This window comes from Euphorbia lathyris, chromosome 2 (genome assembly GCF_963576675.1).
Source record: "Euphorbia lathyris chromosome 2, ddEupLath1.1, whole genome shotgun sequence".
NCBI lineage: Eukaryota > Viridiplantae > Streptophyta > Magnoliopsida > Malpighiales > Euphorbiaceae > Euphorbia > Euphorbia lathyris.
Window position 1 is genome coordinate 97,022,550 of NC_088911.1, and position 14,591 is coordinate 97,037,140.

The following is a 14,591-nucleotide window of genomic DNA, read 5'->3' on the forward strand; positions in this document are numbered from 1 at the left end:
GAATGAAGTACCTATACCATTTTGCAAACTTTTAAACCACGTGAGCATTATTCGAAAACATGTGTAACCACAAAGTTTATTTTTATACTTTTCCTTTTTTTTATATAACTGCGTGAACTTGAAAATATAATAACATAGACATCTATTACGCCACTGGATTTGTGGAGATTCCCTTTTTGCCCCCACGAAAACTTCATAATTATATCCCTGAAATATCCAGTTGATCCAAATTCACCTTAATTTCTAATTTATAAGATTTGAAATTTTTTCTTTTTGTCTTTCCAAACATAAAAATTAGGGAAAAATTGAATTAAATTCGTTCTCAACCAGTTTTCCAAACACTACCAGAAACATACTTGAGATCAGTCTTTCGAGTTTCAATTACTTCACATTTTCTATTTCATACACAATTAGAGAGGGGATAGCATGGGAACTACATATACATCCAAAAAATTACAACTTGGATAAGCACATCTTAGTTTCTTCATCTGAATTTATCTGCTCAAATTAGTGCTATAAAAATCCTCAATCCTCAATCTCATCACTCAGCCTTGGCAGGAATGCGGTTACCTCCAGTAGCAATTTTGTACACATAAAACATTGTCATGACAGCACTGCATCAAACCATATTAGTAAGGTCAAATTTTCAAATGAATATTTCATTCGACACCTGACAAACATATACGTCTTCTGGAGATATCAATCAAAGGGTTCACAAGTAGCATACGCGAGAAATACACTAGAAAGCAGCATGAATTTGTTCCATGTGTGAACTGATATTTTGATTCAAAAACATGAAACTATGGCTACAATCATAAGCCTATAGCACCCTAATATGAATGTTCGTAATGTAACCCCAAGCCTACTTATGAATCACATTGATCCTTGAAAGTTATCAGAGGAGAGAATAATCTAAAATATATTCCAAAATTGATCATTTAAAATGTCATTGACAACAGAAAGAAAATTTCGAAACAAATGTGATTTTGAAATCTAGTTGAGCCATCAAATCTGAATACAGATCATGGTGATATGGAACATAAATCACACACACGCCAATAACATCAATATCTCATCCCAAAATTGGTCTAGATGCATGCCTTGAAATGCGCAATTTCTATCCAATCTCCCATCTAATCCTCCGTATCAAACACACCCCATAATTCGGCCAGGGATATTTATCCTTCAAAATTTGTAAATAGCACATGAATGTTGACAACCTTCTGAGATTTTACTGGGAAGATTTTTTTTTTTTTTTTCGTTTTTTGGGCCATAGTTTGCATATGCACTAGTAGCGAACTGGCAATTGTATGCTTGTCCTTCAGCGTCTAGCTGTAACTAGCATATTAGAGTCTTGTACATGTGGTTAATATTGTCTTACGGAAGAAAATATCTCTGTACAGGTTTATATACCTGTAAACTGCATTCAACATTATGTAATAGAGATAAGTGCAGTATTATCTGCTCTCTTTCTTCATATCTGAGACATCACATTTGGAACTTGACTTACAACTAACAGATCTAACACATCAAACCCCGAACTTTAATTATTAATGATAATAAGCTGTCCATTTTTATATACCATGACTCCCCGAGTTCCGTTCTAAATGCTCTAATTAGCAGCAATTTTCCTCAACTGGTTTATCATAGACAAAATAATGAATATATAACATAGTCAATAACATTGATTAAAACTAGGAAAGACGAATACTATTGTCGTTAAATGTAACACATTAAAGAAAAGATAACAGAGCAGACCCCTTTTCAATAATTTAAGATATCAGCAAACCTTTCTAATAAAAAAAGCTTGGATGCTGAAAGCCATAAAATCCTGTCTTTAGCTCAGGATAAAGAAAAACCCCTTTGCTTTTTGGTAACTCAATTATGTGGTTTGGAAGTCCTTATTCACACAAAATGAGACCTCCTAGTGGCTTACAGTGCCTTGTGCATCTATGTCAATAACCCACCAATGAGTTTCCATAAAAAAAAATGCAGTTGCTTCACAAATAAACGTGGAAACTGATCCAAAAGATAGTTGCAAGCGTAGATGTAAATGTTCATTAACCTAAACAGAATGTAACAGTGAAGATTGACCATGTCCATTCTTTAAAGATCTATTGCCATGCCCAGAATGCAGAGCAAAGATAATCTCAGACGGTTCAGTTTCTTAAGAAAAAATGAAATTCAAGTGCATAGTTTCAGCACTAATAAACCAAGACAAGCAGGTATGCGAAAAGTATGCCTACTCAGCAGTAATTTAATGCTCATAGCAGCAGACATTGAACAAGCATGGACATCAAAAGTATAGATAGCCCTAATACAGCCAGAAATTTAAACACGAAACCGAATAGCTTATGTTACCTTATCCCAGCAACAACGCCAGCAGGCATAATCTTAGAGGTATTCATATAACGCTGTCCCATGGAAAATGTCACGGCTGCAGCACAAACTGTTCCAAGGCACATGAATCAATACAAATACAGATCTTCATGTGAATTTCAAGGGAGAAAGATAAAATGGAAAATATGAGAACTAGAGGTTAAGCGAAAAGAATGCATTGTCTCTTTTCTTATAAAAATTTAATTTTCAATTGAACAAGGGTATCCCACAGCAGGTAGGTTATAGTGAACAAAAAGGACAAAGAACTAATTCTAAGCATGTCAAAAGAAATTTGTTTAGCTTCTCATCCTTCAAGAAAATATGTTTATTAGAACATCAAGAACAATGGAGAGAAATTCAAGCAACATTTAGATCATAACCTGTTAAGCATTCTTCTTTTAGAAATGTATGTTCTGTTCCGAATAAATAGTTCATACTATCCAAAGTCCTTTTTACCTTTTGGTCCCTCATTACCAAAACATATTATACAAAGTTTACTGCCAAGGAAAGCTCTTCTCCTACCAAAATCAGTTTATGTAAATAATCAAGGTCATTCCATTGGAAGCATTCCATAACAGGATATCTTATCGTGAATGACTAGAATTAAGCAGTATGAGCAATTCAGCTCATTTCACAACGTCAAGTCGCTCCTGGATCATGAATCTAGGGCCATATCGAAACTTGGTACAGTACAGGAAATCACAAAAATGAGATCGACTACAAACTACGGACATCATCTAATCTATTACAGCAGTTCAGCCCTTCCTTTTCCAAAGAAACTCTGCCTTCAGGGGGTTTCTATTGGACACTGAATCTTTTAGTCTTAGAACTTATTCGAACTCATTGTCATAAAAATTTATTTAATCAGCTTAATATAAAGTTCATAAAGCTTTGAACCTAAAATGATCTCACAGATAATTCCAGCAAAATGAAGCATCAAAGATCTACAGCGAAAAACTTAAAAAAAGGCAACCAGATACATAATAGAAAAAAAGAAGGAAAGCACAGATGAATTGTACCAGTTTCGATAAACAAAGCAAGATAGGAATTCTTTCGCCTCTCAAAAGCCTTGAGACTGAGATATCCAGCTAAAATGAGAATCAATCCAGTGCCTCCTCCTCCACCCAAAGACGCCATGCTCCCTTTCTTAACATACCCAATTATTCCTCCCACCACAAGAATTAAACCATATGGGATCGTGAAGCAGAAATCATGCATTTTTTATTTTCCTCACTCTATCAATTGGATTTCCAGAAAAGAAAACTTGGATTCCTAGATCAAGCGACGAAAGGGACAAACACGTACTGGTTTCTCTGTTTTCTTTCTAAGAAATGGCCTTGCATAGCCGTAGAGTTGAATTTCTTTGGTCAACCACTCCATGAATAAAGAAAGTTACTTCTACTTCTTTTATTTCCACATTTACCCTTACCAGTTGGCACAAATCACAAATGTACCCTCATAATACAATCCGTTGATTCAGTTTTAAACCGCGAGAATGAGTGCCACGTGGCGAGTTAGATTACGGGAGCGTGCCGGGCACGATGATTTTGTCTGGTTGAAAGTTGAAAACGGCGTCGGATTATGTTCAAGATGTGGATCTAAGATCCTGAGTTGCCTCATCTGTAGAAGCATTGAACCATAAAAGCCATGGAACGGATCCGATTACTGACCCGGAAAGACCCATTCTTGTCAATTCTCAGTCCTCTTCATTACCAGAGCTCGAACCTTCCTAAAACCCTATCAATGGCGGCATCCCAGTTCAATTCCAAACGACCCACTTGTCCATCTTGTTCAAAACCGTCCAGTCTATGCCTCTGCAATCGTATCCGGAATCCGGGTCTGGAGAATAAGGTTAACGTAACCATTCTTCAACACAGTTTAGAGAAAAAGCACCCTCTTAATTCTGTCAGGATTGCGAAACTAGGGCTGAAGAACGTTAAGGTGGCTACTGTTTCCGATGTTAACTTTGGTGCCCGGTTCGTTATCCGATTACCCAAATCAACTTCGGGTTTGAACGGACGGAATCGTTTTGATTTCGATGGAGTTTCAGATAGGAATGGTTTCAGTTCAGGAAAAGAAAATGTGGATGAACAATGTCTAAAGCATTCGAAAGAGGAAAACAGTAATAGGAGTAATGAATTAGAAATTGCCATTAATTCATCTGTTACAGAGCTTCCTTCCACTCTAATGGATGAAAAAACAGATGTCAATGAAGAACCGGTCATCTTTTTCACAATTGGCAAAAATGGAGTAGTAACTGATCTTGACAGCAAATGGGAACTTCAACCCCGAACTCATGCGCAGAAAGGGCCAAATTTTGATCAGATTTTGGCTTCTCAAGTGGCCATTGAAGCTTTGTCAAGAGGATTCGTTGTAAAAAAATTGCAGAAACAACAAAAGAATGGGAGCATAAACTTGGAAGAGTACGAAGAGTTTGAAGTTGGGGTTCCTTCTGGATCAATACTACTATTTCCCAGCGAGACAGCAGTTAGTGTTGATGAGCTGCAAAGAATGAATATTGAGGTGAGGAGTTTGATAGTATTAGATGGGACATGGGCAAAGGCAAAGAGGATTTATAAAGAGAATCCATGGCTGAAGCTTCTTCCACATTTGAAGTTAGATTTATCTAAATTGAGCTTGTATAATGAAATCAGGCATCAACCTCATGCTGGTTGTTTATCCACCATTGAAAGCATTGTTTACGCATTGAAAGCGTTAGGGGATAATCATGAAGAACTGGATCATCTTCTGAATGTTTTTGAGTCGATGGTTGAAGATCAAAGGCACTGTAAAGATGAGAGGTTGAAGAAATCATCTCCTCTGTGATCAATTCATTGCAATTTTGATTCACAGTTCATTGAATTACATTTATACCCTTATAGTTTCTATGATTTGTTCTCTGAACTCGGTGGCTCTCTGGATGTGCCTAGTTTTAATAAAATGCTTGTGAAGCTACTTTCATGGCATCTCAAAACCCTAACCAAAACCCCTAAACCTTCTCCTTTCATTTACACCGTTCGATGCTCAAACCATACATTCTCTCAAGACGATTACGACCCACCGTTTACTCTCGCCTCTAAACCCACAAAATCCAGTTCCGAACGAAAACCCAAAAAGCCCTCCAAAAAACCTTCAGAAACAAAGGAAAATCTGCAGGAGGCCATCAATCTCCCATTGAAATCCGATCTTCCATTTGATTTTAGATATTCGTATTCAGAGTCCAACCCCGATGTTGAGCCAATTAGTTATCGTGAACCGAAGCGATTTTCCCCATTTGGTCCAGGTCGGCTTGATAGGAAATGGACGGGAACGGCTGCTCCTGCCCAAGCTCTGGTGGATGCTGAGAAAATAATGGAGGAGAGGAATCGGGTTCTTGGGCAGCCGCTCTCGGAGGCGGAGGTGGAGGAGCTGGTTGAGCGCTATAGGCACAGTGATTGTTCCAGGCAGATTAATCTAGGTAAATGTTTTGTCCAACTATATTATGCAAGTGTTCAATGTTATGTTAGTAGCTGAAATGAAATCATTATTGGTTGGTTCAAGCAATTTGTTTTCCGAATATGATGATGGTTTAGTTTCTGCATACATTTCGTAAGGGTAAATTATACTGACTACTTAATTTTGTCCAAACTAACATTATAGTCACTCAATTTCAAAACCTCACCTAAAAGTACCTCAACTTTGTCTTGACTAATATAAGATAACTCAATCTTGATTACTCTAATAGTCGGTAACCCTTCGTAATAGAACTAATAGAAATGATATTCTAAGCAACTTTAATTCTTAACTTTTTGTTTTGAAGCCATTTAAGTTGGTTAGGAAGGAAAGAGAAAGTGATTGTTTAGAGATAGAAAGCTCCAAAAATGGTAATTTGGAAAACCGAAAAATGTGATTACATTGTAAACAAGGAGCCATGATATTAGTAAAAGCATTGAGTGACTTTTAGGTAAGGTTTTGAAATTGAGTGACCATGATGTTAGTTAGTGATGAAAATTTCCATATGTAATTTTATTTTATTTTTCTCCCCAAAATCAGGGGGATCAACAGACCTTCCGTGACCTCCTGTCCCTCCGATCCTGCCTTTACAACTCAAGGATCTTGTTTTTGTGTTGTAGATATAGGTTTAAGCAAACAGTTCCCTGATGATTGAAACACAAATTTTGTCGAGGGATTGACATTTGTTTCATGCTAGGGAAGGGGGGTGTTACTCACAATATGTTGGATGACATCCACAATCATTGGAAGAAGGCTGAAGCTGTGAGGATCAAGTGCTTGGGAGTGCCTACTCTTGATATGGACAATGTCTGCTTCCACCTTGAGGTATGACTTTATTACAGTTTCTGTAAAATGATTTTTCTAGTTAATTTTGAGAGACTATTGGTTAGCTGATCTTGGTTTAGTGGTTATGTAGGACAAATCTGGTGGGAAAATCATCTATCGGCATATTAATATCCTTCTTTTATATCGAGGACGAAATTATGATCCCAAAAATCGGCCTGTTATTCCTCGTATGCTGTGGAAGCCTTATCCTCCCATTTATCCGAAGCTGGTCAAGAACGTGGCTGATGGTCTGACATTTGAAGAAACAAAAGAGATGAGAAACAGAGGGCTAACTTCTCCCGCACTCACGAAACTTAGTAAGTTGATATATTCTCAAAAACTGCTGCTGCTTTTTTTAATGCAATTGACAAGTGAAATTGCTTATGTTCAGCCAGGAATGGTGTGTATGTGAATGTAGTAGAGAAAGTGAGGGAGGCGTTCAAGACGGAAGAGGTTGTGAGGCTAGATTGCTCTCATGCTGGCACTAGTGACTGCAAAAGGATTGGCTTGAAGCTAAGGGTATGACCTGATTCCTATATTAGGTGTATTGATTTCTGGTTTTACATGCTATGTTTTCTTCCACAAATGCAGGATTTGGTTCCTTGTGTTCCTATTTTATTCAAGGACGAGCAGATTATACTCTGGAGAGGGAAGAAAGTTGTGGAGCAGAACCTGGAAACTTCCATTTAGACATTTGATACATCATGTCTTCAAATTATACCCTGTTTCTTGTTTAATGTTGTACCTTTAGAACCACATAACTCAATTTTAGATGATATTTTTGATATGCTAATTCAAATTATTGTTTCTCTCATTATGGGAATTGTGATATAAACTCACGAATGATATTGCATGAAAGTTAATGATATTGAGTGAAAATTAATGTAGGATGCAGTGCTTGACTAAATGGCAACCTTTCCATCCGTGAAGAGAACACGTAAAATTACCGATATATCTTACATAGAGAAGTTGTACAGAACAATACAAATATCATATTACAATACAATGACTAGTTACTACTCTTCAAACCAAGGCAAAACAATGATAAGCCTGCAATAGACAGCGTTTGAGAGCCTGTTCTACTGCCGGAAAAATACACACAAGGGGCTAAAAAGGTCCAGTTCAAGCAACAACGTAATTAACTGACATAACCATGAAAGGTATATACATCAAGTCATTAGGGAAAGAGGATCCATATCTCATCAAATGGAAACCAGGGATCAGCTATTCTATGGTCCCATGAGAACCTTTCTTAGCTCATGTCTCGTTTCAGCAACACATCCTGAACTGACCAAAGAGTTTATCCAAACTTGATCGGACCTAACAGGCTCATCATCGTCATTCCTGTGCCAGGTCCAATAGGCATGAGTTGAATTAGCTAATTTCAGCTCTCCATGACCAAAACTCGCTTCACGGAAGGCTGACCAAGCTGGCTGTGGATCTATGTAACTGCCAGTGATACATGATTTTGTTAATCCATAGACTCATTCATATAACCAAGCAACAAATTCACTGGTTAAGTTTCTTTGGAGCTAGATACATCGGTAACATACATAACTAAAATATCATCTTTTTTCAGGGTTAGGCTATGCTTACTTTGTTTTTGACAAAGTAAGTCTTACTTTGTTTTTTCCACCATTGGATGGTGATGAACTTTAACAAAGGTAAACTCATCCAATGGTAGAAAAAACAAAGTAAGACTTACTTTGTCAAAAACAAAGTAAGTTCTTCAGTCCACATTCAAATATCAGACAATTTTATACTTTTAAATTCAGTTTTTCAAACTAAGTAAAACATACCTATGGGCTAAACCTTCTCTGTTTCCACCATCCCCAATGGTTATATGAACAGCACCACATGGATCCAATTGTCCTTTCCTCACACGTTTCTATCAAACAGAACACCATTAATGAACAAGTTTAATCAAATTAAGAAGATGAGGAAGTTCTATACCATACCGTGCGCTCATAAGCATGAACATGCCCAGCAAGCAGTATATCAACACCGGCAGCATTAAGTAACGGCTCCATAGCTTCCATCATCTTGTCCCCTTCACCTCGATGAGCAGTGTTACTATTGTACCATGGCACATGGAATAGCACAAGTAGCCAAGGTGTCTTCTTCCGGTCAACCTTAGCCAAATCACCCTGTTTATCAAGAAATATAGGCAGGTGGAAAAATATGAATAACTTAAATCATATCTATTTCTATTAAGAAATCTGATACAATAAGTAACGAACAAACAAGACATAATAGACTTAACGAAATATCTAAAAGACAGTTTATCTATTTCTCCCCACGAACACCAATTTATTGCAAAAAAGAAACGAAGTGCGCATTTGAAAAGAGAAGAAAGTCTTAACCTTGAGCCAGTTATACTGATTTGAGCTTTTATCATAATCTGTATAAGAACCGAGCATAATAATATGAGCCCCTGCAACTTCAAAAGAATAATAGAGATTTGAAGTTGAACCACTCTCCTTGAAGGGCATCTTCCATCTAGAATTATAGGATTCAAAGGCATTCTTGAAAAAGGGTACGCTTTCACTTTCATGGTTCCCTTCTGTGACCATCCAGGGCCTTGAACTAGCAAGTGGCTGGACCAGTTCACCAAATGTGTCCCATCTGTGCTGAATGTAATCCGCATAAGCAAGGTCTCCGGGAACCAGATGGACATCATATTCACATTGATGAATATGGTCAAGTGTTGATTTAGTCCAGCCTGTTTGACCTAAATCTCCAGCTACAGCAAAAGAAACAGGCAGCTTAGCAGGGGGGGTCTTGAACTGGAACTCTGGACCCTGCCCTCCACATCTATAGAAGTAAACTGTGTCGGGTTCGAGAGGCCCAATGACAATGTGGTGTATCTTTCCAGAGCTATAGAAAAAATAAGTATAAGATGTGCTCTCCCCTTGAGACATAGCACTGTATTTTCCAGGTGAAGTCCCATATTCAACAATTGAAAAAGCATTTTTATCACCAGTTATCCATGAGACTCGCATGTGCTGGTCTCCAGCCAAAGAGATGTGCACCTACACAAGAATTTCAGTTGGTCCACAATCAAACACAACTCAATCAAGTCCAATAAAAATACGGAATCACAATTAACAATTCATTTGATTTGCATTGAAAAGAAAAAAAAAAAAAGAAATTGCAGCTGTTTGCACCATAATTTTTTTTATAGATATTTTTAATGTATTAAATGGCCTGAATTTCGTATAAGTAGACTTTTCTGAAGTGAGTCTTACTTTCCCCAAGGGAGACCTGGGGAAAACTTGAGAGAGAACCGGAGCTAAACCTAGGGGGAAACCACTTCTCATTAGGCCATTTAATTTTCTTAACACATGTTCTGTGAGCTAATTAAGAAACAGGAAAGGAAAAAGGGGATGTCAAGACAGTAATAGAGACCATGGGAACCACAAAGTGGAACCGCTCTGAAGGAGTGAAACACAACCACATGGTGGAAAATGTGACTTAGTGACTTAGTGGAGTAAACATGAAAGTTACCTCAACATCTACAAAACTGCCCTCAACATCTACAAAAGGCAGTAATCACAATGGAAAGACTCACTAGACACACTCACATCCAAAGACAGAAGAAACTGACAATTTAGAGTTCATCAAATTTACTTTAAACTTCAGCATTTCACCGTTATTTTAATCTTCTGGTCAGTTCATTTGTAGCCATTCAAGTCCAATTTCAACACAAGTTACTTAGTATTATTTATTTTTGTTCTTCTCTAATTTTAGGTCTCTTTAGTTTATATTAATCTAATTTCACTTCAAAGTTGGATAATATTATAACTAATTATGCTAGAAATTTCACCAAAATAGCCAAACAGCAGCAAAAGAAATTCACAAGAAATCAATATCAGAAAAATATTTCACATTCCCTCAAGTGACAAACAAAATGCATCAGAAAATTAAGAAAGTGTACACATGTTACTATTACTAACACTAGTTCTGAAAACCTAAAAAAAAAAAGACACAAACATCAAATCAAATAGAATCCGAGTTCCAAGAACAGGTAATACCCAGCCCAGATCAGATGATAATTGATATAAAAAAAAGTGAAATGGGAAAGAGAAATTACCTGGCGGGGATGAAAAGCAGAAGTGGAAGTCCATGGAAAATGCAAGGTTTTGCGAGGAGGAGGTCTGATGTACTCAGCCGAGACAGTGACAAGCAATAACAGAAATACCGAGAAGATCAAGTTTGGGTCCATTAATTGAACTGGTTGTTTGCTTCAGCTTCAGCAATAAATGGAGAAAAGCATCTAACATCATTTTCTAGTGTGGTGGTTCTCAGATTAAATGACCGATTCACCCTTGTTTCTTAGTACAGAAGTAAAATTCCTTATTGTGGCATTTTAGTCAATCGTCGATCATTGGCTTGGTATGCATTCACACGTAAATTTCATCCTTCAATATTTTCCGTTTTGTTTCTTTTTGTAGGGTAATCATCACACTTCTTTCTTTTCAACAGTCTAATTATTTTGGCCTTCTTTTCACTATATAATATATAACTAGTATTGATACCGTGCGTTACATAGATTTACTAAATTTTTATACAAAAAAAATTAATATATTATTTTTTTAATTATATATCATTTTCATATAATTATATAAATTTTTTGTTTTAAAATAATTTAAATTAATAAAAAATAATTATTTTTAAAAATAAGTTTGTATAATTTTTTGTTTGAATAGTTTATGACAAATTTAAACTTCATCCATCTTTAATGTATGTGTAGTAATTGTATATATATTAACAATTAGATTATAAAGCAAAGTAATAAATAGTAATTATTTTATTTTATTAAAAAACATAGCATAATGATTCGAACAACATTTTACTTCATAGTACATTTTGTTTGATGAAACATTTTGCGGTAATAAACTTTATAAACTACTGCATTAAAAAATAGTTTGTGTGAGTTTTCATTATAAATAATTAATATTTAACTTAATTTTTTTAAAAAAATAGTTTACAATAGTCTAAGTGAATCTATATTGTATTAATATTTTTGTCTCTCTTTTGTATGAGAACTTGTTTATTATTTTCCTAATGTAATTAAATACCTTTTTAGTAAATATTTTATTATATACTTCCTCCATTCCCTTAGGCCATTCTAAGGTATTTCACACAAATTAAGAAATATATTGGTTAACTAAAAAAAATTTCTCCCATGTCCCTATTGGAAAATAAGCATTCGAATATTAAAATACACATGTACCAATACAAAAAAAATTAATATTTGGACCAAAAATCTAAACTAAAAGTTCTTGAAATCTTAAAATGATATATATATGGGAAAAAAACTAATTTGCTAGAATGACCTATATAAGGGAATGGATGGAGTAGTAATTACAAATGTAGATAGATAGATTCACAAATATATTTATAAATATATAAGTTAATTTTGAAAATTTGTAATATTTTAATGATAATTAAATTTAAAATTATTTTTAAATAACCAAATTTTGTAAGGCTTTAATTTTTTTTCGTCATTGAGATACGTTATTTTAACTCAATATATTAATTTGTAAATTCATTGTCAATTGTAATTGTTTTTATGAATATATATGCTAATATTTTATTAGAAAACTATATAAATATAAATTGTATCTTACCTAAAGTTAACGGAAGACAACTTTTGTTGTTATCTCATCATCTGCATATCTATAAAATATTTTGTTAACTTTATTAATAATATATTTAATCAATGAAGTTAAATATTTTTTTAATAAATATATTATTTATATTGTTAGTTTTGTATACTTACAAATATATTAAAGTACTTGAAGAACTTTTTTGTACAATATATTTGCGGCATGAGTTTTTGCGGTGTTTTCTTCATCTGTGATCAAGATTTTTAGTCCAATGTTTGTTGTCACTCTTAATGCGACGACATATAGTTGTTCGTGGCTGAAAACTTTACAATGAATCTCATCAACTTGTGTTACTTTAGTTGTTAGAAGGAAGAGAGTTTTATGTTCATTGGTAGGGCTGTAAATGAGCCGAGCTGCTCATGAGCGGCTCGGTGATCTGCTCGATAAAAGCCCGGCTCGACTCAGCTCGATTTGTAAATGAGCCACTCGTGAACACGATTTACTGGCTCGGATCGTAAACGAGCCGAGCTTGAGCATGCCAAAGCTCGGCTCGAAAGCTCGCGAGCAGTCTCGATTAGAACATTTATGAACAAATTTTAGTTTTGTAGAAAACTATATAGTTTTGTATTAGTTCACAAATATCTAAACTTAATATTATTTCATTTGCTATTAGATGAGTTCGTTCACAAACATAATAAATGAGTAATAGACGAACTATTTATAAGCATCTTGTTTATTTATTCATGAACTTTGCTTGTGAGCTTGTTTATGTACACAATTAAAGAGTTATTTGCGAGCAAACTTTACAAATATAATTAACGATTTACTTACAAACAATTCATGGTTAGATAATTTTCTTAATGAACCAAGTCCAAAAGAGGATTTTGGGCTCGAAACAAGCTCGAAGCTCGGTTCAAGCTCGTTGAGCAAACCAAAGCTCAGCTCGAGCTCAGCTCGTTAATTTTATAGCAAGCTCGACTCGGGCTCGAGCTCGTTAATTTTATAACGAGACGAGCTTGAACAGGCCAAAACTCGGCTCGGCTCGGCTTGATTACAACCCTATTCATTGGGAATAGATTTGTAGCTTTGTAAAGTTGACATACTTTTGAAGTTCTCAGTAACATGAATTTTTCCTTCATGTAATTTGCTTTGAAATTTATCGATTTGGGCTTTACGGATGCTTCCATGAATGGTGCTATTCTGTTTTGTAAGAAAATTTATATTAATATATTTACAGTTTTTATGAATATATAAAAATGTGAAATAAATACATCTTCATCTAGTAATATCATATCCAAACTTATTATGGAATTATTATCTTTTATGTTAAGTGCTTCTCACAATCTAATTATCATGTCTCTTATTCTCTAAGTGTCTTTTTAGTAGAGGGGTGCTTAATTTGGTTTAAACGAGGTTTCAATTTTAACATTGTCATACTGATGAAAACAAATTTATTAAAAAAATATATACCAAAATACAACAAATGAAATTAATTTACATCATTTAAGAGTTAAATTTTGTAAGAAATGTCTAACAACTTAATCATAATTTAAACCAGTAAATGATTTTTTCAAATAACAATATATAACATAAAATACAAAACAATTAAAAAAAATCATATAACTTTAATAAAATTCAACATAATCATACTTGAATTTTTTAGTTTGTAAGAATGCAAATTTGTGAAGAAAAAAAGTCACAAACTCCTTACATTATATAATAATGTAAATTGTAACTCATATTGTAAATAATAATTTAGAAAAATAATTTTAAATTAATTACATATAATATAAATATTATTTATTTATTTATTATATCATCTGGTCTGATTAATCCAAACCATCTGACTCTTCTAACTAAACTAAGAGTTGCTGATTCAGTTATTTATCACCAGTCCATTATCAGTCGCAGTGGATGCCACCAAGACTAGATCCACGATTGGAAGATTCGTTACTAGGATTTGGCACTCCCCTCGGAACCACGTACTAAATGTCTTCGGCCCCCCTATCTGCTTGGCCCCTTTCGTTTTCGACGCAGTCACTGATTGAATCATTATATAAAATGAAAGATAGCGAATCCGTTTTCTGTTGCCCAGAGTCCTATTCCCCCGCTTCGTCCAGCAGGGTAGTATTCATACTAGCTCTTCTCTTTGGTTGCACTGATTAGTTGCACTGATTAGTTCATCTTTTCCACTTGAAAGCAGAAGGGGCATAGCCTTGCTCGCGAGCCATTCCTGTAGTTATTGTCTTTGTCTTGTTCAAAGGTCTCTTATCTATCTGTGGA

At 34.9% G+C, this 14,591-nt stretch overlaps 4 protein-coding genes across 4 annotated transcripts; 2 read left to right on the plus strand and 2 right to left on the minus strand.

Moving 5' to 3' along the window:
- Positions 1-288: 288 nt before the first annotated feature.
- Positions 289-3,747, minus strand: LOC136219065 (protein FATTY ACID EXPORT 5-like). Its single transcript, XM_066006286.1, has 3 exons — positions 3,399-3,747; positions 2,362-2,449; positions 289-614 (listed from the first exon to the last, which is right to left on the minus strand). The coding sequence occupies exons 1-3, from the start codon at positions 3,595-3,597 to the stop codon at positions 542-544; spliced, it is 360 nt and encodes a 119-aa protein (XP_065862358.1). The 5' UTR covers positions 3,598-3,747; the 3' UTR covers positions 289-541.
- Positions 3,748-3,987: 240 nt separating this feature from the next.
- On the plus strand, positions 3,988-5,205 carry LOC136219063 (uncharacterized). Its single transcript, XM_066006284.1, has one exon. It carries the CDS (start codon positions 4,027-4,029, stop codon positions 5,203-5,205), a length of 1,179 nt encoding a protein of 392 aa, XP_065862356.1. The 5' UTR covers positions 3,988-4,026.
- A 114-nt stretch (positions 5,206-5,319) lies between these two features.
- Positions 5,320-7,510, plus strand: LOC136219064 (CRS2-associated factor 2, mitochondrial). The gene is made up of 5 exons (XM_066006285.1): positions 5,320-5,836; positions 6,569-6,696; positions 6,788-7,013; positions 7,088-7,215; positions 7,288-7,510. Exons 1-5 carry the CDS (start codon positions 5,320-5,322, stop codon positions 7,384-7,386), a joined length of 1,098 nt encoding a protein of 365 aa, XP_065862357.1. The 3' UTR covers positions 7,387-7,510.
- A 107-nt stretch (positions 7,511-7,617) lies between these two features.
- LOC136219070 (purple acid phosphatase 18) lies at positions 7,618-10,963 on the minus strand. Its single transcript, XM_066006295.1, has 5 exons — positions 10,790-10,963; positions 9,060-9,728; positions 8,655-8,843; positions 8,496-8,584; positions 7,618-8,145 (listed from the first exon to the last, which is right to left on the minus strand). The coding sequence occupies exons 1-5, from the start codon at positions 10,919-10,921 to the stop codon at positions 7,926-7,928; spliced, it is 1,299 nt and encodes a 432-aa protein (XP_065862367.1). The 5' UTR covers positions 10,922-10,963; the 3' UTR covers positions 7,618-7,925.
- Positions 10,964-14,591: the final 3,628 nt, after the last annotated feature.